At 36.0% G+C, this 27,793-nt stretch overlaps 1 protein-coding gene across 1 annotated transcript in view; it reads right to left on the bottom strand.

Annotated features, from left to right (window-relative positions):
• The window catches only part of PRMT3 (protein arginine methyltransferase 3), a 117,614-nt gene that overhangs the window by 37,275 nt on the left and 52,546 nt on the right, over positions 1 to 27,793 (bottom strand). The window contains exons 9-11 of the mRNA XM_023737001.1: positions 17,759 to 17,837; positions 8,369 to 8,556; positions 5,922 to 6,008 (exon numbers count right to left, since the gene is read on the bottom strand). Coding sequence (XP_023592769.1) covers positions 5,922 to 6,008; positions 8,369 to 8,556; positions 17,759 to 17,837 — 354 coding nt within the window. The remainder of the gene's footprint in view (positions 1 to 5,921; positions 6,009 to 8,368; positions 8,557 to 17,758; positions 17,838 to 27,793) is intronic.

Genomic DNA, 27,793 nt, shown 5'->3' with positions numbered 1-27,793 from the left:
AAATTTATTGCAGATATCGTATTTTTTTTTTTTTTGTGGAGAGGGAAAATGTTTCCTTCCTCGGAGAATCTTGGCAATAAAATTTAATTACGAACTATAACTTTTACTCCAGAAAATACCTTTTTACTGTGCTCCCAGTCCCAGACCACCCTGTGTATATTTCTATATTCATATCTTTCTATTTATGCTGAAATATTCTTAGTACCTGTCTCCTTTCACTTAAGTGTGACCTTTTTAGGGCAGAGAATGTGTGTGTGTATGTGTGTGTGCATATATTATAGACAAGTTATGCAGCACTGTTCTACTCTGAAACACATGGAATGGCCATGAGTCGGAACTGATGGGATGGAAACTGGCTGGACCTGGCCACAGTCAGCGTTTAGTACTCGTTTAATAAGCTGAAATTTTCATTAATATTGTTGTTTCCTGTTGTGTGCTGTCAAGTCGATTCCAACTCGCAGTGACCCTGTACGCAGAGTAGAAGAGCACCACAGGGTTTCCCAGACGGTGATCTTTAAGAGAGGAGATCACCAGGTCTTTTCTTTGGCAGAGCAGCCGATGGGTTCTAACTGTTGACCTTTAGGTGAGCAGCCAAGCATTTAACCATTGCTTCACCAGGGCTCCTTTCATTAATAGAAATTCTTTATATTCAGAATTAACATAAAGATTTTAAAAATTAAGATTAAGAAAATATTAAATACCTCTCATATGCGAGTGTACTCATATTAATGTAGTTGGATAAAACCCAAAATACAGATTTTATTGTAAGAGCTTCGTAAGTAAAAATACAAGAGAGTGCTGTTTCTGATTCAATTCAGTAGTTTACCTTTAGCAACTTAAATTAAAAGGAAAATGCCTAGGAAAAATAACATTCTTTATTAAATGAGGTTTAAAAATATATTAAGGAAAGTTTGCACAAACTGAAAATTGTTCTATCAGCCATTATTCCAGTGCATGATAATAGAAAAGCAGAATAAAAGAAAAATACTATACTGACTTGAAATATAAAAATGATTACTTTAAAGGAAGATGATGTATCAAATAAAAATCTTCACTTGTCAAAGATATTTATGTATGTAAGAATGTAACTTGATAAAACCACCTTAAATTATTTTCATTTTTAAGGCGAACAACTCATTTGTTATACAAAAACCATTATTAAAATCACTTAATGTACACACCTAGGATTATGAAAGAGAATGCTAGTCTATACCTGTAAGGAGCTTACAGATAGATGCCAATATAAATGCTGCTGGGACACAGGGTAAGAGAACATTATGCAATTACATAAATGACATTAAAAATAAATTAGAACTCACAAGACAAAACATATTGGTTCTAAATCTTATAGCCTTAAACCATTTGCCTTTGAACACATATAAACTTTCCATAGAAATAATGGACTTTTTATAGTTCATTTGCTGCAAGGTCAGGCAGGCTGATGTGACAGATGGAACGTCATTTGCTAAATAAACCTTCGTACTCTATCATAAAACAAAGGCAGTTTTACTTAAACTGTCAATAATATATAATAAAGTAAAAAATGCTCAGAAAATTGCTACATGTGTGTTACTGGTATTCACTGGAAAATTTTCATTTAACCATGACAGGCAACCAAGACTCCATACATTTACATATAAATATCACATCATGGTAAATTCCCAAAATATAAAACAAAGTTTGTAAATGCAAAACAGTAAATAAATAACACTATCAAAGGTCTTCTGTGTGTGTGTGGGTGTGTGTGCGTGTACGTGGTGGGGAAGAGAGACTGCAAAGAGATGTTTTTCCATTAAAGGTTCTAACAACCTTGAGAAAGCCATCTAAAAACACTAACAGTCTACAGCACACATGCTATCAAAATCAAATGCAAAGGGGGTGTTTTCAGCATCCTGTCACTTTGAAAAATCCAATTTATTCTAATTTTTTAATTAGGTCACAAATTTAGGATCTCATCAAGAAATATATGATTATGCATATAATGGCTGAACCACTCAGAGAACTTACTTTTCTTACTTTTTAGCCATATATTCAAGTTTCAAGCGTAAGCGGAAAAAGTATTTACAATATTTGACAGCTTATAAGGTGTGTGCACTCATCAGTACAAAACCTGATACTTTTCACCCTATCTAAAAAAGCCATACATTTCTTCCTCCACAAAGTTACTTTCTCTACCCCTCTACCAGGCTTTTTTTTTACCCCCTCAATACCTTCAGTAATTCTCCTGACTACATAAAAGGAGAAAGACAGTTCCAATTAAGCACTCATCCTCTTTAATACTTTTGTAATGGATTATTGCCAAGCAAGCAGGCCAGCTAATCTATTCAAAAGAAGCCTTAGAGTCCAGGCTTAAGGAACCATAAGTAATTGGTAGGACAAGAGCGGAAGAAGTAAAGAGCAAAAGATAGCTGGAGTTGAGATGGGTGGACAGTCAGGGCTCACAAATAATGAAAACTAAATAAAAGCATCAGGCAAAAAATCTTACCATATCATGCTTAGAGTAGGTATGCTGGGAATGAAAGGTTTCCAAGAAATGTCGATGCTTAATTAAACAAGTATAAGCCTACTCTGAAAGGGTGAAGGAAAAAAAGTTCTAAGATCTACTTTTTTTTCTGCTGCTAAAACAGGATGGGCTATGTGACTTATTTCACCATGTAAGCCTGTCAGTCTTTAGGGAAGAGAGCACTTTGATGATATATATCCTCTTTCCTTCTCCCATCCAACAACTGCTAGCCTACTGGCTGACAATAAAATATTCAAATCTGCTCAAATGCAACACATTCCAAATTTTTCAGATGTGTTCCAAATGCAACATGCAGCCTGGTTTCTTCCACATCCAGAATATCTTACTCATAAGGTTTTCTTTATGTGCTTTTTAGTAGTCTGTGCAATCCTAACAAGGTTTTTTGGGTCAGGAGACACGGAAAATAATTTATTCACAAGTAAAACATAGTGATTTATTTTTTTCTTCACCTGTAAAATGAGAATACGATTAGTACCCACCTCAAATGGTTACTGTGAGGACTAAATAAAATTATTCTTGTAAAGTGATTAGGACTTTGTCTGACATGGAACTGTTCAATGGCTCTGAGATATTATCATCACAAGAAGACAATTTATATCCACAGAATAATCTGAGAAGAATTAACACTGAATGTTAACTACTACAATTTACATCTTCAGAACCTGGCACGCATCCAATAACTATGGTTTGAAACAATAGATTTCTCTTGAAGTGTGTTACACAACTGTTATTCAGCAGTTTCCAGACAGACACAAGTCCATTCTAATCCCCTGCCACCTTCTTCCCAAAGCCCAAGCCTGCCTCATTCCAAAACAGATTTATATTAAGATCATGCAGGCAAGTCGTGAATAAAAATGTAAATCTAAAAAGTACTTTATAGATGTAAGAAAATGTAACAATTTATTTCCAATCATTTTTCTTATGGAACGCTTTGATTGTACAGGGACAAATGCCACAAGCATCTATTTGACAGTTACATTATTCAATACCAACATTTTGCTTATGTTCTTTGGATTAAGCACTACTTACTTTTTTACCTTCCAATTTTACCCTTGTATGCTTATATAGCATAAAACTAAGATCATCAAAGGATAGTTTCCTTTAACACAAAATTTCCTGGACTCCATCTCAAAGAGGAAGTAGAAAACAATTCTATATTCGTTTTATAAAACTCTTTCTGTAGCATAAAACGACTGTAGCTAAAACTACTTTCTAAGACTTGGTGATAGCTAGAGCTGAGTCGGAATCGACACCATGGAAACAAGTTTGCACCGAGTGGAGTTCCACATGACCTAGGTCCAGACAAGCAGATGTGCTGAATGAAGATGTGGGAAGAGGAACTGACCAACATGATTTGGGGGGGGGCAGGGTGCATGGAACAGGATGGAAAGGTTTTGGTTCCTCTGGGGTTGTCAGTGGTGGCTACCACTGACTGAGTGGGCCAGAGGCAGTAGGTTTTAGAAGGCCTACAGTGGTGGAGGCAGCTTTTTACTACAGCCGAGGCAGATCTGTAGCAGGGCAGTTCTAAGGTGTGGTTCTGTAAGTTGTTTCTGAAAGTTGAAAACACAGTCTGTTCCTTCATGTCTTATCTTACTTTTAATAAACACCTTTCTGCTTAGACAAATTGTTGGGTTTTGTTGCCTGAAACTAAGAATCCTGATGAATAAACCAGAAAATAAAGACCATTTCAATGAAAGTCAATAATTCTGTCTATATAAAGTTAAAAAATACGCAAAACTAAAAAAAAACCCACTGCAGTAGAGTTGATTCTCACTCATAGCGACCCTACAGGACAGAGTAGAACTGGCCCATAGGGTTTCCAAGGAGCAGCTGGTGGATTCAAACTGCCGGCTGTTTGGTTAGCAGCCTGAGCTCTTAACCACTGTGCCCCAGGGCTCCACAACTAAAACAGACAAACACTACCTTTGAGATTTTTCACTAGAGTTTTACATCTGCTCTACTTTGATTTACGATTTATGTGAAGATCATAAGATTTTCAGAGTAAAATGAGAAGATATGAAATAATATTACTTAATACTGATGATATGACAAATAATTTCTAAGCATTCCCTTACAAACTGATCAATTTTCATTAATCAAGACGGTCTTTCTATCAATCCTCAAGGATTACTAATACTGAAATACAGAGTAATCTAGTAAACCTTCAGCCTGTAATTTCAACTGACCAAACAGTTTCAATTATGGAAAAGCAGAAGGAGAAATTCTCGGGGGAAATGGACACGGAGAATGAAATTTTGCTGTTCATTAATTAAATAAATGAGTAAACAGGTACCCCTAAATCACAATTGGAGCCCTGGTGGTGCAGTGGTTAAGAGCCTGGCTGCTACCCAAAAAGGTTAGCAGTTCAAATGCACCAGTCACTCCTTCGAAACCCTATGGGGCAGTTATACTCTGTTCTATAGGGTCACTATGAGTCAGAGTCAACTTGACTGCAATGAGTTTGATTTTGGTTTTAAAATTACAAATCTGGAATCTAGATATCTAGCTTTTAAAAATTATAAAATGAGCTTCACCTAAAAGAACTATTCCTCAAAACATCAAAACGCATTGTTAAACTCATGTGGACTTAAAAATAATTACTGGATCAAAATGAATCGAAATAATTTTAAAGAAGTGATCAAGTGTGCATGTTAATCTGAACAAAATTCTCGAGAGGTTGAAGAGTCAAAGTTAACATGACTTAAATCTGTGACTTAAATCTGTTTTACATACTGTTTCTGAAACAACATAATTTTCACAAAAATGTTAACTTTTGAAGATACGATGAGTATTTTAAAAATGGTATAATTAATTTTTAAAATAATATATTCAAATCACTACCATCTATGTAAATTCATATTTTCTTTAGTAAACGCCCATATTATGTTAACATTTTAAGTCTGCTAATAAATATGAAAATTGTTATCTTAATATACATTCAGAAATTCTTCAAGAAAGAAAAAAATTAGTATTTTTTAATAACCTAACATTTATGGGTACATTGTAGGTACGTTCGCATATATTATCTAGTTAATCGTATAATAATTCTTCACGATAAAAAGAGTTTCTGGGAGGGATAGGACACAAACTTTCGTCTTTGAAGATAAAATTGAGTACTTTCAATTAACTATATGATAGGTAACAATGGAGATTCTATAAAGAAAAATCATCATGTAAACATGATTTCCCAACACTTTTTCTGCTGAACTATACTAACTTTTCTGAGGTCTACTGACCTATTAGAACAGATTTCTTCAATGGCCAAGTAAAGGCAAAAATAGACTGTCAAAGGCAGTAGTCTTTTTCATTTATCACAAGCTTGGTAATTAATTCATTAGTAGCCTGCCAATCAACTGTATTGCTAGTGAAATTGTGAAAGCAGAATTAAATAGCTTACCGTGCACACAGATGTCTTTGTGATTTTCAAGGTAAAATCTGAAGAAAACTCCAAATCTGCGATAGATGTTGTATGGCAATCTATATGCTACCCATTAAAAAATGGAAGAGGTTAGTAAAAATAGTGGAAAAACCCAGATGAACATGACTTCTTTTTTATGCAAAAAGGATTACTGTAAACCAATGTTTTGCAAATTTTAATCATTCACACATGACTTTTGGGGCTGTTCCCAAATCTGAGGGATAGTGGCACTATTACTTAGTTAATATTTCTTTAAATCATTTTAGTATTTTTTACTTAGGCTTGCTGTAAGCAATAGCATATATATCAAATTATGACTTTAATATGCTAAAATTTTTCTCACACACACTGAAATAATATATAACTATTCAAATAAAAACATGTTTTTCTGTGTTCTACCTAAAATCATTTTGTACACCATTAACTATGTATCTGCCTTTTTGGAAAACATGCTATAAATTTTGTGTGGTAACAGTAAAGATTTTTAAAGGAAATGTCAACTTGAAAACATATGCTAATGAAGAGAACAAGTTATTTTCTTTCATAATTCATTTTTTGTAACTCCATTAGAAGATAAATTTGTTAGCTATTAGGAAAACCGAACAATTCTAAACAAAGAGCAAAGGCAACCACGAAGATTCCTTATTTTCCTATTCTGCCCTGGTTCAAATTCTTCTCCATTTTCTTTGCAGAGTGAACGGAATCTGAATTTCAATTACGTGATGTAAATGTTATCAGCGGACTTGCTATGACACAGTTACAACTCAGTAAACACAAATCACACACCAACATATGACTACACACCTGAAGAGCATTATTCTATTTAAAATAGTTTGAAAAAATTAAAACAAAACAGAGTTACAATGTGGTACTTTTTTATTTGTAGGAGGATTGGAGAACACAGAACAAACTAACTTTACTTAATCAGATAAATAAATAATTGATTAATGTTAAAAAAAAAAAAAAGAAAAGGTCAGTGTTATAGATTGAGTTGTGTCCCCCTAAAATATGTGTTGTAAATCATAAACCCCTATACCTGTGAATACAATCCCGTTTTGGGAAAAGGACTTCCTTTGTTATGTTAATGAGACCACAGCAGTGTAGGGTGTGTCTTAAGCCAATCACCTTTGAGATATAAAATATAGAGCCAATCAGGCACAGAAGAAGGTAGCAGAGATGGGGGAAGACACATGCCACATCATATGAAGATCACCTAGGAAAAGAAGCTGAAGAAACAAGGACTTTCCCCTAGAACCAGCAGAGAGAAAAAGCCTTCCCCTAGAGCTGATGCCCTGAACTTGGACTTCTAACTTCCTAAACTGTGAAAAATATATTTCTGTTTATTAAAGCCACCCACTTGTGGTATTTCTGTTATAGTAGCACTAAGAAACTAAGACAGTATGTATACTTTTTAAACACCTTCATTTTTCAGTCCTAAGTTTTCTATTTCAGCTATTTATTCACAGCAGTTTTTGGCATTAAGCAAAGAGATCACTACAGAGAGAAATTAATCCCTTTCCCTAGCTTCCTTCTCAGCCTGAAGGCTGAGTTGGCTATAATGAGCACTCCTGTTCCGAGCCAAAGAGCCTAAATAAATACCTAAACACTATCAGTGTACCAGAGCAATGAACAGTGCTAGAATTATCAAGCTGGCTGCATTTTTCTGCTTCTTAAAAGCTGAATGCAATTCAATCACCTGGCTTTTGTTGAGAAACTTTATGAGTTTATTACTCAATCTAATTTTTAATACTTTAGTCATTTAAGAAAATTAATAAACATTTACTGAATATCTACTTTGTGCAGAGAGTAATTATCGATGCTGTGAAAGTAATACTGTAACTAAAAAGAGGAGACACTGTATTCTGAACCTAATGCTGAACAAACTATTTGATTGTCTAGTTGAAACAGATAAAGGGTTTTAAGAAAAGTAACATGACTGAACCCACATAAATTCAATGTCATCTGACGTTACAAACTTATTACTCAACCCATGGATTTCTGATGTTACAAATTTATTACTCAACCCATGTAATTTCAATGTCGCAAAATTCACAGTAAAACTAGAGGTTAACACAGTAAAGAGTAAGATAATAAAACACAAAACGAATTAACTGAGAAATCTGAACACAGTAGGGCTTTACTTCCATGGGCAAATTCACTGTAATTACTTAAATCTGAAAAGTCTGGAAGCAATCTGAATGAGAGAAGTTAAATTGTGTGGAACAGATGATATGAATGAATAATATGGCTGTTAATGAAAGGCCAGAATAAAGCCAGGAGGTGGTGATGAAGCAGAAATGACAATATAGCAGCCTTAACTAAACCAAAGTAGATGACTCAAGCTGTTTAGAGTTAGATTTAAAAGATTATAAAAGTGAGTACAAGGAATTTCAATTTCAAAAAAGCAAAGTTGGTAAAACACTTACCTTAATACAACAAGGGTCTGAAGTAAGAGTCTTTGGATCTACAAGCTCCACAACAGCTTCTGGAATAACTGCTTTCTTCATGCAAGACATGTTGAAGCCATAGACATCATCCCAAAAGGCAATTCTATCAGCATGTTTATTCACATCACTCACTGCCACAAGACTTATGGTGCAAATGTCAGGATAGACTGTAACAAATAAAATGCCCACAATTCAGCATTATCTCCTTTTATGACAGAAAAGGATTCTTTTAAGGCTAAGTATAAATACCAAATCCATTAGTATGGATAATTAGCAATGGAAGAGAAAAATATCCCCAAATCAATGAAGGTGTAAATCAGGGGGTGAACTGATAGGACTTTGAGATTAACTGGCTGTGGAGGTGAGTAAGAGGGAAGAGTCGTGGATGAGTTATTTGCTTTAGCAACTGGGCAGACTGTGGTACTAATTACAATAGGGAATAAATAAAGACAGATTCAAGAGGAATATGAGAGTGTAATGCTTATGTGACAAACAGGTAAAAATATCCAATAGGCAGCTGAATATACAGGTCTGAAATTCAGAAGAGATACCTGGGTTGAAGATACAAATTTGGAGACCGTGAGCATATAAATGGAAATTTAAATAAATGGAGCTCACAAGATTACCTAGGAGAGTATATGATGAGCACCAGAATTTAAGGAACGTGCAGAAGAAAACAGATCAAGAAAAATGACTGAGAAGCTAGGGTAAAAAGAAAACCAAGGAAGTGTTATTAAAGTCAAGAGAAGAAAGTGATTCAGGAAGAAACTCTCTACTGATAACAAGGTTTTCCTAACAAAAAATTTTAAATAACCTTTTTTCTTTAACAAATAACAAAATTAACTTTGTCCTTCAAATATCAACTTTTAAGGAGTTCATGAATTAAAATTTACATCACATTTTCCCTTATCAACAAACTGAAAGCAAGCATAAATGCATGGAAGATACTTTTACATAGTGAGGACAGAATTACCACAAAGGAAATAATCCCATGATTACCAACTAGCCTTCAGACTTAAACAGTAAGGAAATTACCCTCTCCTTCTCCCAAACTTTGTTTGTATCCACAGCCTTCAAATTTTTACTATTCAATGACAGCAGCAAGGCTGAAGTTCCACTAAATAATCCTCCAAATAAAGCCCATTATAAGATCTTCCAAACCTGACTTGTGAGATATTCAGAAAAAATATCCACGTCACTGGTAAGTTTATCAAGTCTTCCCTAAAGAGGCATGAGGAAGGTGTGCTGGCACACAGTCCACTACTACGCAAACTGAGCTACTTCTACTCTCTCCCTCCTCCACCAACAGCTTAAGCCTCTTGACTTGTGTTTAAATTCCTGATAGATACAAATTCTCCCAAGTAATTGATTTGTTACTGAAAATGCTGGTCCAGTAAGAGTATAAGCTACAGGAAAGCCTGTTTACTTTCTTGGAGTAAGATGAGAAACAGTGAAGAAGAAATAGACAATTCTGCAGCAACTTTAGATATCTGACTAATTTCTTGATAAATTATTTGATTGAATTTAATTTGACAATCATAGAAGCTTTACCACATTATGCTCTATAATTTCATCCTTAAAGAGGAATATGATAAGGGTGTAGATCAGAGGCCAGCAAATATCTTAGGCTTTGCAAGCCATATGGTCTGTGTCAAAACTACTCAACTCTGCTGCTGCAGTGTGAAAGCAATCATAGATGATATGTAAGCAAATGAGTGTAGCTGTGTTCCAATAAAACTTTATCTATGAAAATAGGTGGTGGGCCAGATACACATAACCCTGATAATAGATGAGGAAGAAATTAAATCATCATTAGGGTCATCACACTGTACCCCTTCAGGTAGTGCCATTCACACTGTGGTGGTTGTTGTGTGCCGCCGAGCTGGTTCCGACTCATAGCGACCCCATGTGACAGAGTAGAACTGCTCCGTAGGGTTTTCTAGGCTGTAATTTTTATTACAAGTCATTCACACTGTAATCTATGGAAACGGAATATCCTCTGCTGTTGTGCAGTGCACAGACATTCACGTTATTTAACACAGTTCATAAAATTATTCAATTTTTTAATATTATTAAAAATTTTAGTGGAATTTTAAAATGTCATTAGTCTCTAAATCAGGCATTGGCAAATTATGGTCTATGGTTCAAACCCAGCCTGCTGGATTTTATTTATTTTTGTAAATAAAGTTTAATTAGAACACTGCGCACTCATTTGTTTACATATTGTCTATGGCTGCTTTGTGCTACAATAGCAGAAATGAGTAGTTGGGACAGAGACCTTACGGCCCACAAAGCTGAAAATACTTACTATCCGGCCTTTTACAGAAAAGTCTGCTGACCTCTGCTCTACATCAAGCAACGTGATACATTAGTAACACCACTAAGAAATAAGGATAACTTTTTCATAAGAAAAAACAACAATTTACTGAAACTAAAAAAAAAAAATAAAGGCTTTAAAAATATGTTGGTAATAAGAAGAAACAAACTAAAGTGGAATATGATTTACTTTTTCTAGTGTTGAGGTAATTTTTCAAGTTGTGATATTTTGCATAGGTATAGAAACGATGGTTTTTGTATTTGTTAGAATTTAGAAACGAAATTATTTTTCATCTGTAAATTAGTAAGATCTATAAATATCATAAAGATTTGTAATCAGTGTCATAGGTCAATTTTGTTCTATTTCCACATTCTCACAGCTGGCTAGAATTTTGGGCCACCTGCCAGCACCCTGACTAACCCTTTACACCTTTACATTCCGACACATTTGTCATTTAATTTTTGTCTGATAGGGGCTATAACTGAATAATTATTCCTTCCTGTAGGTGAAATTAACGAAGTTCTGATTGGACAAAAGCACCCTCTTAACAGACCATTTATAAATTCATAGCTTTGACATCTGTGTCCTTCTCGATTCACCGCCTAGTCTTCATTTGTCACTAGAACAGCTCACATGGTGAAGAGATAGGGATGGGAAATCCTTTATTCTTTAAAAATGTCTCAAACTGGATGCTAAAAGATAAGATTGAGATGCACACAGAAACAATTCCTAGTAAACACTAACATCACTACTGGTATATACATAACCAAAGAGTAAAAAGGTTTTGGAACTAAAGGAGATAAGATAAATAAGTCAAAATAAACTGTTCTTTTCATGATATATGGTCTTATCTTACAAGCATTTAAAAAAAAAAAAGTTCACCAATCACATTCCTATGCACAAAGGGAAATGTACTACAAAGTCACAAAGACAGCAGATAGCTTGGAAGTTGAATAAGCTTAAAAAAGTAATGTATAACTTATATAATAAGGTTGTCTTAAAAAATTAAGTATATACTTATTTGGAAATTGGACACATTTCCCCATTGTTAACTTAGAAACAGTAGGCTGAACTATGCACTGAAACATAACACGCTGAAAAAAAGTAGAAAATGATACTACCGCAATATCACTGAACAAACCCAAAATAATAAACGTGGAAAAGCAGATTTGATTAGAAGATAAGGGAGGAAACAATGAATTTCAGAAATAGAAAGGACACCTCTGAGACCGGCAGTCTGCCCGCCATCTTGGGTTGTGCCTGCCATCTCTGTGATATAGGAACTAACTCCGTCTTTAAGCTATCTCCTTGTTTAGGTATGCTTCCTGTTTCTGGCCAAGTTGAGGAACACAAGTAATTGGGATCCCAGACCAGCTGAAACTGGCAAGAACTAGATCTGACCCGCCTGACATGCGCAAAACAATCTACCCCGTCCTCTGGGTGACCCCTGAACTCCTTCCACCAGACGGAACCAAACGTTAGTGGGCCAAGGTTGAGGGAAAGCTTTCAGAAGCGAGGGGTCCAAGCCTAAGATCCGGTTTGAAAGACCCCCACTCTTCTAGACTGAGCAAGCACAGAAAGGTTGGACTACTCCAGGAACGTGTTTTCAAGCCAGACCAATCAGCAAGCTGGCCCCACCTTGAGGTGTTCCTGAAGACCCCAGACCCAATTTACTTCACCCATATAAACCCTCTGGGCGATTGTTCTGGGAGCCATCTTGGCGACACAAGTCCTGGTGTGCTCCTTTGCTTGGCCAACAAAATAAAACTGCTTCTTTTGCTTTCACTTGTTTTGTGTCTCCACGGCTGTGCGGAGCAGACATGGAACAGTCCAGTTAACACCTCTAAGCACTATAAGCCAGTATCAGTGGCTGATTATATTGGGGTAGTCTATAAAAAGGTGTAGAAAAGGTGAAGTGCTATGCAAAAGTCAGGTGTTAATACCATGATGCTTAAATTCATTCCAAAAACTTTAAAGGTATAAACCTAACACTAATTTCAAGTTTACTGGTATGACTCAAAAGGGTAAATAACATTTACTGAATGACTATGTCAAACATTTCATTCAGACTTCTGAATGATTCTATAAAACTGGATTATAATCCTCATTTTACAGATGAGGAAACTGAAGCTCAGAGAGATAAAGTAACTTGCCCAAATTACTGGTCTTCATCAGCTAACTAGATAACTAGCCAGCTGGCGAAGCAGGGATTCAACTTAAAATCTAAGTGCAAAACCCACATGCTTTCCATTAAGCCATGATGCCACATTTTATGCTTTTTAACACACCACCTTCCTAAGGTAAATGGGCACTTGCTGAAAGAGAAAGAGGACGGAGAAAAGGGGTTGAGATAGATTGGAGATTAATAAAATTTCAGGGCAAAGTGAGGAAGATGAAGAAGTCTAGCATTACTAATATCCTCTGAGTGGAGTAATGAAATGATGAGGCAAAACAAAACACTGAAAGGAAAGCAAAGCAGCAGAAGTGAGGAAGGAGTGGGGAAGATGCATGGCTCAGCTTTCCAACAGAGAAGGAAGTAGCAAAGAAAGGACATTTGCAAATTTGGTATTTATATAATACAAGAGAGTGGCAGAATGGATAAAACAAACAAACGTGACACAAATATATGCTGTCTACAAGAGACACACCTTAGACCCAAGGACACAAACAGGTTGAAAGTGAAAGGATATGGAAAACAACAGTCCATGTAAACAGTAACCAAAAGAAAGCTGGGGAAGTATCTTAGTCATCTAGTGCTGCTATAACAGAAATACAAGTGGATGGCTTTAACAAAGAGGAATTTATTTTCTCACAGTCTAGTAGGCTAGAAGTCCAAATTCAGGGCATCAACTCCAGGGGAAGGCTTTCTCTCTGTTGGCTCCGGAGGAAGGTCCTTGTCATCCATCTTCACCTGGTCTAGGAGCTTCTCGGCACAGGAACCCCAGGTCCAAAGGACACGCTCTACTCTCAGCACTGCTTTCTTGGTGGTATGAGGTCTCCAACTCTTTGCCTGCTTCATCTCTTGTAAGGTAAAAGGTGGTGCAGGCCACACCCCAGGGAAACTCCGTTTACACTGGATGAGGCATGTGACCTGAGCAAGGGTGTTACATTTCACCCTAATCCTCTTTAACAACAGGCAGAGGTTATGATTTATAACACACAGGAAAATCACAAAATGGAGGACAACCACACAATACTGGGAATCATGGCTGTCATGATTTGAATTATGTGCCCTCAAAAATGTGTGTCAATTTGGCTGGGGTATGATTGTTAATTTTGTGATTGTAATTTTATGTTAAAGAGGATTAGGGTGGGATTGTAACACCCTTACTAAGGTCACATCCCTGATGATCTTCAGCAAAATTTTACTCGTATGTGACATTAATGATATTGTTCAATAATTTCCACATTTGACTGGATCACCTTTCTTTGGAATAGACATAAATATGGATCTCTTCCAGCTGGTTGGCCAGGTAGCTGTCTTCCAAATTTCTTGGCACAGACAAGTGAGCACTTCCAGGGCTGCATCCATTTGTTGAAACATCTCAACTGGTATTCTGTCAATTCCTGGAGCCTTGTTTTTCACCAGTGCCTTCAATGCAGCTTGGACTTCTTCCTTCAGTAACATTGGTTCCTGATCATATGCTGAAGTGGCTGAACATCGACCAATTCTTTTTGGTATAGCGACTCTGTGTATTCCTTCCATCTTCTTTTGATGCTTCCTGCATCATTTAATATTTTCCCCGCAGACTCCTTCTGCATTGCAACTTGAGGCTTGAATTGTTTCTTCAGTTCTTTCAGCCTGAGAAATGTCAAGCGTGTTCTTCCTTTTTGGTTTTCTAATTCCAGGTCTTTGCACATGTCATTATAACATGCACACACATAAATACACAGCTGTGTAATGACAACCACAATCAAGATACAAAAGGGACTTAACACCACAAACCTCACTACCCAATTGTAATCAAAAGTATCATTTTAATGATTATGTTTGTAGTGCTAAATGTGCTTACCATTCTATTACTTGATTTGTCAGCTTTAAAGGATATTTTCCACATTCTTGTCATTAAAGATAAAGCAATAGAAATAAAAAAAACTTCCTCCCACCTGCCTTCACCCTTCCCTTCCAATTTTTGTGAGACGTATCATTTGAAATTGTTAGGGTATCAAACATTTACACTCTATGTTATCACTCTAAAACACACTGTGTTTTAGTCTTAATTAACTTATACTTGTAAAATTACCCATGGCTTATGACCAAACATTTTCCTAGTTTTTCTCTTCATTTCTTGATTGGTTGAATACAAAACAGAACAATTCCTGACACACAATTAGTGTTTAATAAATCTTAGCTAAAAGTAATAGTAGTATTTAAGAAACCCACTTTCATTAACTTTAAAAAATTATTTTTGTTAGTAGGAATAGTAGTAAATGGGTACTTCTAAAGTACTGTGGAATGGCTTGGTAATAACAGGGACAATGAATACCCAAGTTATTGGCTGACTGTGTTTATAAAGCCTATACTCTATGCCATTATATAGCAAGACATCGACTGGATCTAAATTCAAAGAAAAATGAATCGTGGCTTTATCATGCTTACATGGGACTTCAATATTCTCTTTCTCGCAAAACACAATTGTTCTTTCTGATATCTTTACAGTACTAATTGTTTAATAAATCTTTCCTTTAGAAAAACACAAAGGAAAACTCTGCAATAAGAAAGTGAACATCTAGATGATTGGTGATATTCATCAAGGAATACTTAAATATACGAATAGGCTGTATCACTTCATGTTACTCTTTTCCCTCTTCATTCTAAGGCAACAAATAACATTCACCAGCATGCTTGTATAACTCCAAATTATCTTAACACTAATGTTGTTAGCTGCCAACAAGTCCAACGCATGGCAACTCCATGTACAACACAACCAAACTGCCTGGTCCTGCACCAACTCTCTGGTCCTGCACCATCTTCAAATCATTAGTACGCTCAAGTCCACTGCAGCCACTGTGCATTTTGAGTGCCCTCTAACCTACGGGGCTCATCTTCCAGCACTATATTGGACAATATTCTGTTATGGTCCATAGGGTTTTCATTATCTAATTTAGGAATTAGATTGCCAAGCTTTTTTCCCTAGTCTGTTTTAGTTTGGAAGCTCCATGGAAACCTGTCCACCATGGGTGATCCTGCTGGTATTTGAAATATTGTTAGCATCGCTTCCAGCATCATAGCAACACGCAAGCTATCACAATATGACAAACTGACAGACGAGTGAAGGAACACTAATATTAGCTATATAAAAGTAGGAAAAGAGCTAAAATTATTAGCCTCCACTCTATCCCTCTGATGATAGAAAACAACTCTGCCATTGTTTCATTAACTATAACTTCATTATTTGCATTGCTTTTGGTTCTTAATGAATTTCACCAAGAATTTGATGATTTCATTATATTAAATTGTTGTCAGTCCTTCAGTAAGATCAATGAATACCATTCACGGAAGTATGGAAACAGCTTTCTAAATCTCCCCTGTAACAACTTTAAGGCAAGAATCAGGTTCAATAAAATGCAGTTTAGTAGGAAAACAGCAAGATATAGTGAAAAGAACATAAATTTTGGAGTCAGGCAGATGTGAGTTTAAAAAAATTAAGGTTTGGCCACTTAGTGTGTGTCACCATAAAACAGCTATGAGATTGTTTCTAAAATCTCACAGGACGGTTGTGAGGATTACATGTAATAACACAAAGGTAGAATATTTTATTTGGCAGATAGCAGACAATCAACAAATGGGAAATGCTACTAATTTTTTATTCATTAAATACAGCAGTCATTAAAAAAAAAAAAAAAGCCACTGCAATTATACAAAGATATAGCCAACTGTTGCTTAGTAAAACATACAGAAAAATTCTAGCGAGGTTCGTGTTAGAGATCAGGAAGATACTTGACATAGTTGCAGAAAATACAGTGATAAAATGAAGCACACTTTAAAAAAGAAAGGCAATACATCTAAATGCTGTTATAAAAAGAAGTCTGCTGTCTGGAGAATTTTCTCTGCCCTTCATGTTATGGCCTTACTGATTTTTAGCTGTACTATAACTGCCAAAGTAATTTCACAGAACATGGATGGGCAAGAAGTAAAAATACGGTCAAATGCTTTATGTCACTAGTTCAAAGGCCTTCTCTTTTCATTCACTTTTATGTAACAGTTTCATTAACTGTACTCTGAGCATGGAACCCATTTGTTGACTCTGAAGCCTTGAGAAAAGGAAGGTACAGGGAAAGATTAGTAACGGGGGACAGACGTTCTTCAATGCAGTTTTAATACTTCAATAAACATTATGATTGCTCCGTGTTCCAGGAGCTGTGGAGCATGTTGAAGAGTCAAAGATGAACAAAACATAATCCCTACCCTGAAGGGGAACGTTTTATTTGTTTACAACTGTTCACAGCAGAAGGCCTGTAAAAACACAACCTTACTCTGACTATACAGAGCAAATATGATTCAAAGTTTTCCAGGGACAGGAAAAAAAGGCCTTCCCAAATTTATTAGGATCCATTTATAAACACTGGTCGGGTGTGTTGTGCTTTAAAAAGTTATTAGAAACCAGTTATCACTTTAAATGTTTTCATTAAATCACAGAGAAGCCAGGTTTATGTATTTAATGAAGTCATGGAAAATTTACCATTAAAGTAAATAATCTCCATCTTAGTATGAAATATGCTACTGGGAAAAAAAGAACTAAAGGTCATAAGGATTAAAAATGAAAAAGAGTTTGTTAGCTTTTGACTCGAAATCAAAAAGCTTTCAAAGCCTAGTCCTTAGTATTTTATAAAAGGTGTTCTTGAGAATACCATTAACTTGGAGCCCTGCATATCTTACATAATGTTCTAGCAACAAGATAGTAAATGAAAGTCTTAAAGCTTCTTCTAATGGAAGAAGCTTTCATCTCTACTGGGAACTTTCTCAGCCACGCAGTTTACTTGAAATCCAAAGGTTCATTTGGTTCTGCCAGACTGAAATTAGACTATTAAAGCTAGAATTTTATACTCACCCGATCCTCCTTTTGCCAGGTATTTGTGTTTTGCATAAAGGACAGAATCTAACATAGACTCAAAAAGAAGAAAATAGCCCTGCATAAAAAGAGAAAGAATTGTTTTTAGAAATAAGCAATATACTTAAAAGCAGATCAATTTGGATTTTTGAGCTATTCTTTTAATATAAAATATATTATATTTCTGTCTCTGCCATAAAATATTCTGTAAAGTCTGAAATTATTTTTTGCTATCAGTTCTCTACATAATAATTACTGGAAAATCAGCCCAGGGTATAAAGTGAGCCCAGAGAGTTTACTACTGTAGAATGTACTGAACCTTCTCTACATGTGTTCCCACTTTTCAGACTACTATCTCCTCTTCATTAAAAGTTTAAAATGGAAATTATTAGTTTACTTTATATAACTCGCACGAATACTGTGATACTAAGGAGCACCTGTTCTCAACTGGGGGAGATTTGGCCCCCTGGGGGACATCTGGCAATATCTGGTGGCACTTCTGATTGTCACAACTGGGGAGAGGGGTGCTACTGGCATCTGGTGGGTAGAGGCTAGGGATGCTGCTAAACATCCCATAATGCACCAAGATAGTCCCCTACAGTAAAGAATTATCTGGCCCCAAATGTCAATAGTGCTGGGGTTGAGAGACCTTGGTCTACAGCACATTTCCCAAAGTGTTTGCTGCCCAGTGACTTTCTTCTTGGTAAAGAAAGAAAAGGAAAAAAAAGTTCCTTAGTCAAAGAGGTTTGAGATGCGTCACGTTAGAGTGTGCTCTAAGATTCATAACGCACATTGGTACATTAAAAGTTCTGAGAGTGTTATAGTAAAGAGAACGGTTGAACGTTATTTTAACCAAGTTACTCATTTTTTGACTACAGAACTCTTTTTTAATATTTAACATCTATCAACACCTTGAAGAACTAATGTTGCTTGAAATACAGCTTGCGAAGCACTGCCCTAATATACTCCAGATTACAGACTACAGTAATGAATCCTCTACCAAGAAAGGATAATCAGCACAAATGAAAAGAGAATTTGCTGCTATCGGTGTCAAATACAGTTCATTCTAATACTACGCCACAAAGTTTATTACAGAAATGACTGTGTAATCATGACTGTGAGATTAACGCCAGTCTCCGACAGTCCTTCCCCTTATAGGCCACCTTTCCCTTCAACCTCCCCTAAGCAGCAGGAAAAGAAGTGCTCAGCATAGTGTTTAGCACATACAGCATCTTAGAGTGAACCAATGTGAATCTGTCCTAATGTTAGCATTCTGACACAAATTTATTCTCACCCACTCATTTGTTTTGTGCATAAATAACTTTCAATGGGATAAATATAATATCCTTTAACCACATGAACAAAAATTCTCAACAGTTTCTCCAGAACAACAATAAAAAATCCCTGCAAACCCAGAATGGATAATCTTCGTAAGAGATTAACATCAAATTTAAATTTATAGAAAATACAGCTCTCATGCTTGAATCATTTAAAGGAACCTAATTGCTGCTAGCAACTCTACACTGAGTTTACCTACCTCCCCCCAACTAACACACTAATTCACTGATAAGAAAATAATTGCCTACCGAAGAAAGACTTAGCAACAAAGCTCTTTTATTACTGTGTTTACATTAGGAAAATTAAGGATTTGGTGGAAAACGCATTTTTTTTGGGCAGGGGATGGTACACTACTTCAGTAATACATCAAACTCTCACAAGTCAGTTCCTTATCAATATCAGCTGTGATTTCAAAGAACAAGAGACTTTTGGAATTCAAATAAGTAGTCTTTACCAATCTTACATAACTCATGCAGATGTACATGCATAAAATGCTTACAAATAGGCATTTGTCTGTTGATTAAAGTGAATTATAATCTATGCCAAGGAATTATTAAAAGATGGGACATCTACTTGCCTTCTGGGAAAATGATCAGCTATAGAACATCTTATTAGGAAAAAAATAGTCCCTATTTGCAAGGTTATTGCATGTTAAAGCAACATCAACAGTCTGATTAAAATAAGAGATTCACACTATAGTACAAATTAAGTATTCACTATACTTCAATCTTTTTTGGAAGAGGGGAAAAATCACTTCTTAATGATTTGGTACTGCATTAAACTTTTTTAGTATTACTCTTTCAAAGTATGGAGCTAAATCTAAGTATTTTGCTTTTGTATGATCAAATTCCATCTTACTTCCAAATACTACAAACAAACAAAATTATTTTGGATCAATAATTAAAAGTAGCTCCTTTTAGCAGTAGGCTCATTTACTGCATTTAGGACAAAGTTATTATTAACAATTCATCAGAGATTAAATTATGTCATATTTTAAATTGGTACTATGGTCAATATCAATAGTACAGTGGTTAAGAGGGTAGACTCCTGGATTTGAAACTCAGCTGAGCCCCTTTCTCTATGTGACCTCGGGAAATTCACATAATTGTGCCTCAGCTTCCTCATCTGTAAAGTGGCAAACAACTATTAAACAAAGTCAGTTGCCTTTGATTTGACTTTGACTCATGGGGACCCCTCGTGTGTCAGGGTAGAACTGTGCTCCATAGAGTATCGATGGCTGATTTTTCCAAAGACTGCCAGGACTTTCTTCCAAAGCACATCCAACCTTTTGGTTAGTAGCTTGTTAACCATTTGCATCACCCAGGGACTCTAGGTAATATCCACAATATACTTAACAGCTGTTGTGAGCATTAAATATGTTAACATGTGCAAAAGGTTTTGGAACAATAAATATTAGCTTACCTGAAAAAATTAAGAGCTAGTAAAACATATGGTTATGAAAGGCTATTTTTATTATAAAATCAGGTTTAAGAAATTAGAAGACAAAGGTTTACCAGACTGTCTAGAATCACATAATGTTTATTTAGTGAATGTTACTATATTACAATCCAAGATTCAGAACTGCAATTCTTGTTTTTGGGGAGGCATCTACCAGAATACATTTTCTTGTGTCATTTATTTTTTCACACCAGCTGAGACTATGGGCATACACACACAAAAAAACCACTCAAAATTTCTCTATAACTAAGAAATCACATTTTAGAAAACCAATCAAAATAATTGGATCATATTGTCCAAATTAGTGCCAGTTCCAACTCTTAAGATTCTTCATGCAAAGAAAATCACATGAATTTTTTTTCTTGGTCAAAAAACTCAATCTTACTTAATACACTGATTTTTGGTATCTATACTTAAGACATTCCCATATGTGTCTTTCCATCTGAAATAATAAACACCAATAAGCATTTTGCCACAGATACAGTTAGCTAAGATTAGAACCCTAATTAGACACTATTAGAGACAGTTTCTAAGGTTCTACTTAAACAATCTAATTTTTACATAAATCAGTCCTAGAGAAGTTAAGTGTCTTATTTTAGGTCATACAGCTGGATAAACAATATTGGGAAATTTTCAGCTCCCCTTACAAAACAAGGACCTTAAGATTCAACTGGTAAACTCAGCAGTGAGAGAGAGTACGAATGAATAAGAGGGAGAAGATAATCTTCCCTGGCATAGAAAATACTCTTCCGAGTCTGAAAGCATTCCCCTTGAGAATGGGAACCAGACAAGGATGCCATTTATCACCACTCTTATTCAACGTTGTGCTGGAGGTCCTAGCCAGAGCAATTAGGCTAGGAAAAGAAATAAAGGACATCCAAATTGTAAGGAAGAAGTAAAAGCATCTCTATTTGCAGATGATATGATCTTATACACAGAAAACCCCAAAGAATCCGCAAGAAAATTACTGGAACTAATAGATTTCAGCAAGGTATCAAGATACAAGACAAAGATACAAAAATCATGTTGGATTTCTCTACATCAACAAAGAGAACTTCCAAGAGGAAATCACCAAATCAACAACATTTACAATAGCCCCCAAGAAGATAAAATACTTAGGAATAAATCTAACCAGAGACGTAAAAGACCTATACAATGAAAACTACAAGACACTACTGCAAGAAACCAAAAGAAACTGCATAAGTGGAAAAACATACCTTGCTCATAGACAGGAAGACTCAACATGGTGAAAATGCCAATTCGACCCAAAGTGATCTACAGATACAATGCAATCCTGATCCAAATTCCAACAGCATTTTTTAATGAGATGGAGAAACAAATCACCACCTTCATACAGAAAAGGAAGAGGCCCCGGATAAGTAAAGCATTACTGAAGGACAACAATAAAATGGAAGGCCTCAGACTACCTGATTTTAGAACCTATTATACCGCCACAGTGGTCAAAACAGCCTGGGACTGGTACAACAACAGATAATAGACCAATGGAACAGAATTGAGAACCCAGACATAAATTCATCCACCTATGAGCAGCTGATATTTGACAGAGGCCCAAAGTCCGTCAATCGGGGAAAAGACAGTCTCTTTAACAAATGGTGCTGGCATAACTGGATATCTATCTTAAAAAAAATGAAACAAGACCCATACCTCACACCATGCAAATAAACTAACTCAAAATGGGTAAAAGACCTAAATATAAAATCAAAAATGATAAGGATCATGGAAGAAAAAAAAGGGACAATGAATGCTAGGAGTCTTAATACATGGCATAAACAGAACACAAACCATAAGTAACAATGTGCAAACACCAGAAGAGAAACTAGGTAACTGTGAGCTCCTAAAAATCAAACACTTATGCTCATCAAAAGACTTCACCAAAAGAATAAAAAGACAACCTACAGACTGGGAAAAAAATTTTGGCTACAACATATCCGATCAGCGTCTAATCTCTAAAATCTAAAGATACGGCAAAACCTCAACAAGAAGACAAATAACTCAATTAAAAAATGGGCAGAGGATACGAACAGGCACTTCACCAAAGAAGACATTGAGGCGGCTAACAGACACATGAGGAAATGCTCATGATCATTAGCCATTAGAGAAACGGAGATCAAAACTACAATGAGATACCATCTCACCCCAACAAGGCTAGCATTAATCAAAAAAACACAAAATAATAAATGTTGGAGAGATTGTAGAGAGACTGGAACACTTATACACTGTTGGTTGGAATGTAAAATGGTACAACCACTTTGGAAATTGATTTGGCGCTTCCTTAAAAAGTTAGAAATAGAAGTACCATACGATCCAGCAATCCCGCTCCTTAGAATATATCCTAGAGAAATAAGAGCTGTCACATGAATAGATATATACATACCCATGTTCGCTGCAGCACTGTTCACGACAGCAAAAAGATGGAAACAACCTAGATGCCCATCAACAGACGAATGGATAAACAAATTATGGTATATCCACACAATGGAATACTACACCATGATAAAGAACAATGATGAATCCGTGAAACATAACATGGAGGAATCTGGAAGGCATTATGCTGAGTAAATTTAGTCAGCTGCAAAAGGACAAACATTGTATAAGACCACTATTATAAGAACTCAAGAAAAGGTTTAAACACAGAAGAAAACATTCTTTGATAGTTACGAGGGTGGGGATGAAGGGAGAGGGTTATTCACTAACTAGATAGTAGACAAGAATTATCTTAGGTGAAGGGAAGGACAACATACACTACAGGGGAAGTCAGCTCAACTGGACTAAAACAAAGCTAAGAAGTTTCCTGAATACAACCGAACACTTTGAGGGACAGAGTAGCAGGGGCAGGGGTCTCGGGACCACGGTTTCAGGGGACATCTAGGTCAACTGGTGTAACAAAGTTTATTAAGAAAAGGTTTTGCATCCCACTTTGGTGAGGGGTGTCTGGGGTCTTAAAAGCTAGTGAGCAGCCATCTAAGATGCATCAATTGGACCCAACCCACCTAAAGGAAAATGAAGAACACCAAAGACACAAGGAAAATATTAGCCCAAGAGACAGAAAGGGTCACATAAACCAGAGACTCCATCAGCCTGAGAGCAGAAGAACTACCACCAATGACTGCCCTGAAAGGGAACACAACAGAGTCCCTGAGCAGGAGAAAAGTAGGGTGCAGAACTCAAATTCTAGTAAAAAGACCAGAATTAATGGTTTGACTGAGACTGGAGGGACCCTGGAAGACATGCCCCCCGACTCTCTGTCAGTCCAAAACTAAAACCATTACCGAGGCCAACTCTTCAGACAAAGATTAGACTGGGCTTTGGGACATAAAACGATATTTGTGAAGAGTGTGCTTCTTAGCTCAAGTAGATACATGAGACTAAACGGGCAGCTCCTGTCTGGAGGTGAGATGAGAAGGCAGAGAGGGTCAGGAGCTGATAGAATAGACACGGGAAATTCAGGGTGGAAAGGACGAGTGTGCTGTCACATTATAGGGAGAGCAACTAGGGTCACATAACAGTGTGTGTATAAACTGTTGTACGAGAAACTACTGTGAATTGTAAACTTTCACTTAAAGCACAATAAAAAGAAGAAAAAAACACTCTTCCATAAATGCCATGTCTTTGCTTCCCAATCTTTCAGAGTCAGCCAATCACTATTAGGTTAGAGAATTTCCCAAAAACAAATGACTAAATACTTTCGTTGATACATGTAATGGATTTAGCACAGTGCCTGGCACAGAGTTAACGCATAAAACCCATGGAACACCACACCACATGACTCTTTAACTTGGCATCATATAGGGTCAGCTACTGCAGGGTAGAATTGAGGCTACAATGAATAGACCTCAATCAAGTCTTTCTTCTTTCACCTTTTCCATTTGCAATCTTCTTTTTCTCTCTTCATTGGTATATGATTAAAAACTGTATCCTACTCTCTACTTTTTTTTTTTTAATAATGTTTTATTGTGTTTTAGGTTCCCCTTTAACAATTTTAATACGTATTGTTCTGTGCCACTGGTTACAATTTGTTAGCATTCTCACTATTTCCATTCTGTTTGTTCTGCTGCAACTGATATACCTTCCATTTCCCTCCTTGCCTTCTCATCTTTGCTTTTGGGTAAATGTTGACCGTTTGGTCTCATACAGTTAATTGTTTAAGGGAGCACATCACTCACGGGTGATACTGTTTATTTTATAAGCCAATTTGGCTGAAAGGTGACCTGCAGAAATAAATAGCTTCAATTCCAAGTTCAAAGGGCATCCTAGGGCAATAATCTCAGGGGTTCCACTAGTCTATCAGTCCAGTAGGTCTGGCCTTCTTTAGGAATTTGAGTTTTGTTCTACATTTTTCTCCTATTCCATCGAGGACCTTCTATTGTGTCCCTGGTCAGAACGGTCGGTAGTGGTAGCTGGTTACCATTGAGTTATTCTGGTCTCAGGTTAGAAGAGACTGTGGTTCATGTGGGCTATTAGTCCTGCAAACTAGTTTCTTCTTTGAGCCTTTGACTTCCTTCATTCTCTTTTGCTCCAACAGGTAGAGATCAACAGTTGTATCTTAGATGACTCCTCGCAGGCTTTTAAGACCCCATATGCTACTCACCAAACTAGGATGCAGAACATTATTTTTGTGAACTATGTTATGCCAATTGACTAAGTTGTCCCCTGAGACTATGGTCCCAAGCCTTTTGACCCAGTAAACCAATCCTGCGAGTTGTCTGAAACGTCTAGAAAGCCTCCGTAACTGTGCCCCCTATGGGGTTTGTTACATATGCAGATCTATAGGCAGCACACCCAAACATGTGTATATGATACCTACAGATACACATGCATTTACTTGCATATGCCTTCCTATACACACATACGCATCCATATCTACCTACGTAACCACACGTATTTTTTGGTTATTTTTACTGCTGCTGCAAAAAATTGTATGTAACATTTACCGAAATTGTACCCTTTTCTCGTGTACTTCTCAGTGTCTTTATTTACCTTGGTCAAGTTGTGTTGACTTTACCCACGTTTGGGACTACCTTTCCCATCACCAGAAGTAACAAGTGTCTACTATCTAGAAAGGGATTCCCCCTTCCTCTCCCTCCCATCCCTGGTAACTATCAAAGAACTTTGCTTTTTGTGTGTGTAAGTATTCTTGATTTTTTATAATAGTAGGACCATACATAGCGCATATTAAATAAGATTAGAATTTATAATAGGTATAATGCAATTCATATTATTTCAGAGTGATAACATTGTTGGCTCTTGGCTACTATCCGTTGTGAAAATATTAGTTTTGAAAATCAACGCACATGCTACAATGTATGCAGAACCAATATATGACATTTGTGAGATAAATTAGTATACCTAGTTAAAAATATTATCAGATGAAGATTCCTATATGTATTGCTAACAGTAGTTGACCTTTCTCTCAACTTTCCACTTTGTTAAACTTCATTTTACTATAGGCTATGTGAGCCTTTAAGTTCCTGGGAATTGTCCTTGGTTCTGAACCAAGTCATTTATTACTGATATCAGAAGGCTGTGCTCCAAGTAACCTGCTCATCTGCAGTGTAATTCAGACTGTAATTTCACAGGCTGCTGCCTCACCTGTAGGGATGCCATCTGGATAGAGAATTATACTCGACATGTTCTCCCATGATGCTAATGGGCATTCTTCTTTTCAAACGGACATTTACTTTTTAAAATTAAGTCTTGCATTTACACTTCAAAAATTAATTACTATGAGAGGAACATACAATTAAATATGGGAACAGAATATTAACACTATTCATTGAAATGGGAACCTTATTTTTTAAAATGCCCACTCATCATATCTTCTTGGAACAGATACATTAGTGATAAAAGTGATATCTTTAGTATAAGGTACTTCTCTAACTTTTTTTAGTTCATGTAACTGAATTATTGATACCATGTAAGTAAAATATAAGTACTGAAAAAAGTGAGGAAAGGGAGAGTTACAAATAAAATGAAGAGTTAATTTGGAAAATGCTGGGTGACAAATAGTAAATAATCTGGAATTACTTAAAAATAAAAGACTACCTGTAACAAAGAACCAAGCCTACAAAACCTAATTGTGATTTCTAAGTAGTATATATCTGAAGAATAACCAACATTAGATGACTTTTTTTCCCTAATATTACTCTCAATTCTGTAAGATTTTACTATAGATAGAATTTTATCCAATGTGACTGAGACTGGCAGTCAGCTGTTAATTGAAAATGATACATTCTTTGTGCAAACATATAAATGTAAATTCATTTACCAATACTGTTTGAAGATGGGTCCATTGATTAGGAGCCTTATTATCATGTTTGCATAAACCAATTATAATGCACTGTAAATAATCTCCAGATTTCGTTACTTTAAAACAGAAAAGAAATCTAAGGGCACTTGCCATGTGGAGATTTCATGTCAATTTTTATAATTCCCACCTTCTTGCTCCTAGTCATTCACAACTGTTTCACTCACCACCTGATTCAACAGTAATTTTTTTTAAAGCAAATTTGCCCTTACTGCGATTTTCTAAAGCAATTTAGTTTTCATAGAAAAAAACAACTATATCCTTTTTATAATCTTATTCAACAATTTATGTTAATACTTAACTAATACACAGCAGACAAACACAATAAGCTCTTGGTAGATATATAACTCAATTGACAGGAGCAGAACCGAGACAGCATATTTTCAGGGAACCACAGGAATCTAGCAATGTGTCATGTCAAAAAAAAAAAGGCAGCACATCATTAATCGGGTCAACTAGTTAACCGCAGGTTGTTAAGGGGGCTTCTATTATATATTCGTATGACAAAATATACTGTCATGATGTCACCTCCTCAGGAAAAACTTCTCTGACACCCTAGACTAGGTCAGGTGTCCTTTATTATACCCACTCATTGTATGATATAGTTTTCCTTTAGAATAGCAACCACATTTTAATTATGTAATTATTTATTTTAAAAAGCTTTTTAATGTTTGTCTCGGACATTAAATCGTAAGCTGCATGAAGGCAGGGGCTACATGTCTGTCTTGTTTACCATTCGATACTCAAGCTAGGTACTCAATAAATATCAGCTGAACAAAGAAATTTCTGCAGTATTCTGCAAATAGATATTATGACCTAAGTGAGAGATTGAATTATGATCAAAGCATAGAAATGAGAGCTTTTCTGAAAATGAAACTGTCTGAAAAGACAGTTTTCTCAATCACGGCACTACT

The sequence above is a fragment of the Trichechus manatus genome, unplaced genomic scaffold, assembly GCF_000243295.1.
Source record: "Trichechus manatus latirostris isolate Lorelei unplaced genomic scaffold, TriManLat1.0 scaffold00006, whole genome shotgun sequence".
NCBI classification, from domain to species: Eukaryota; Metazoa; Chordata; class Mammalia; order Sirenia; family Trichechidae; genus Trichechus; species Trichechus manatus.
This window is presented reverse-complemented; position numbering and strand designations above follow the sequence as displayed.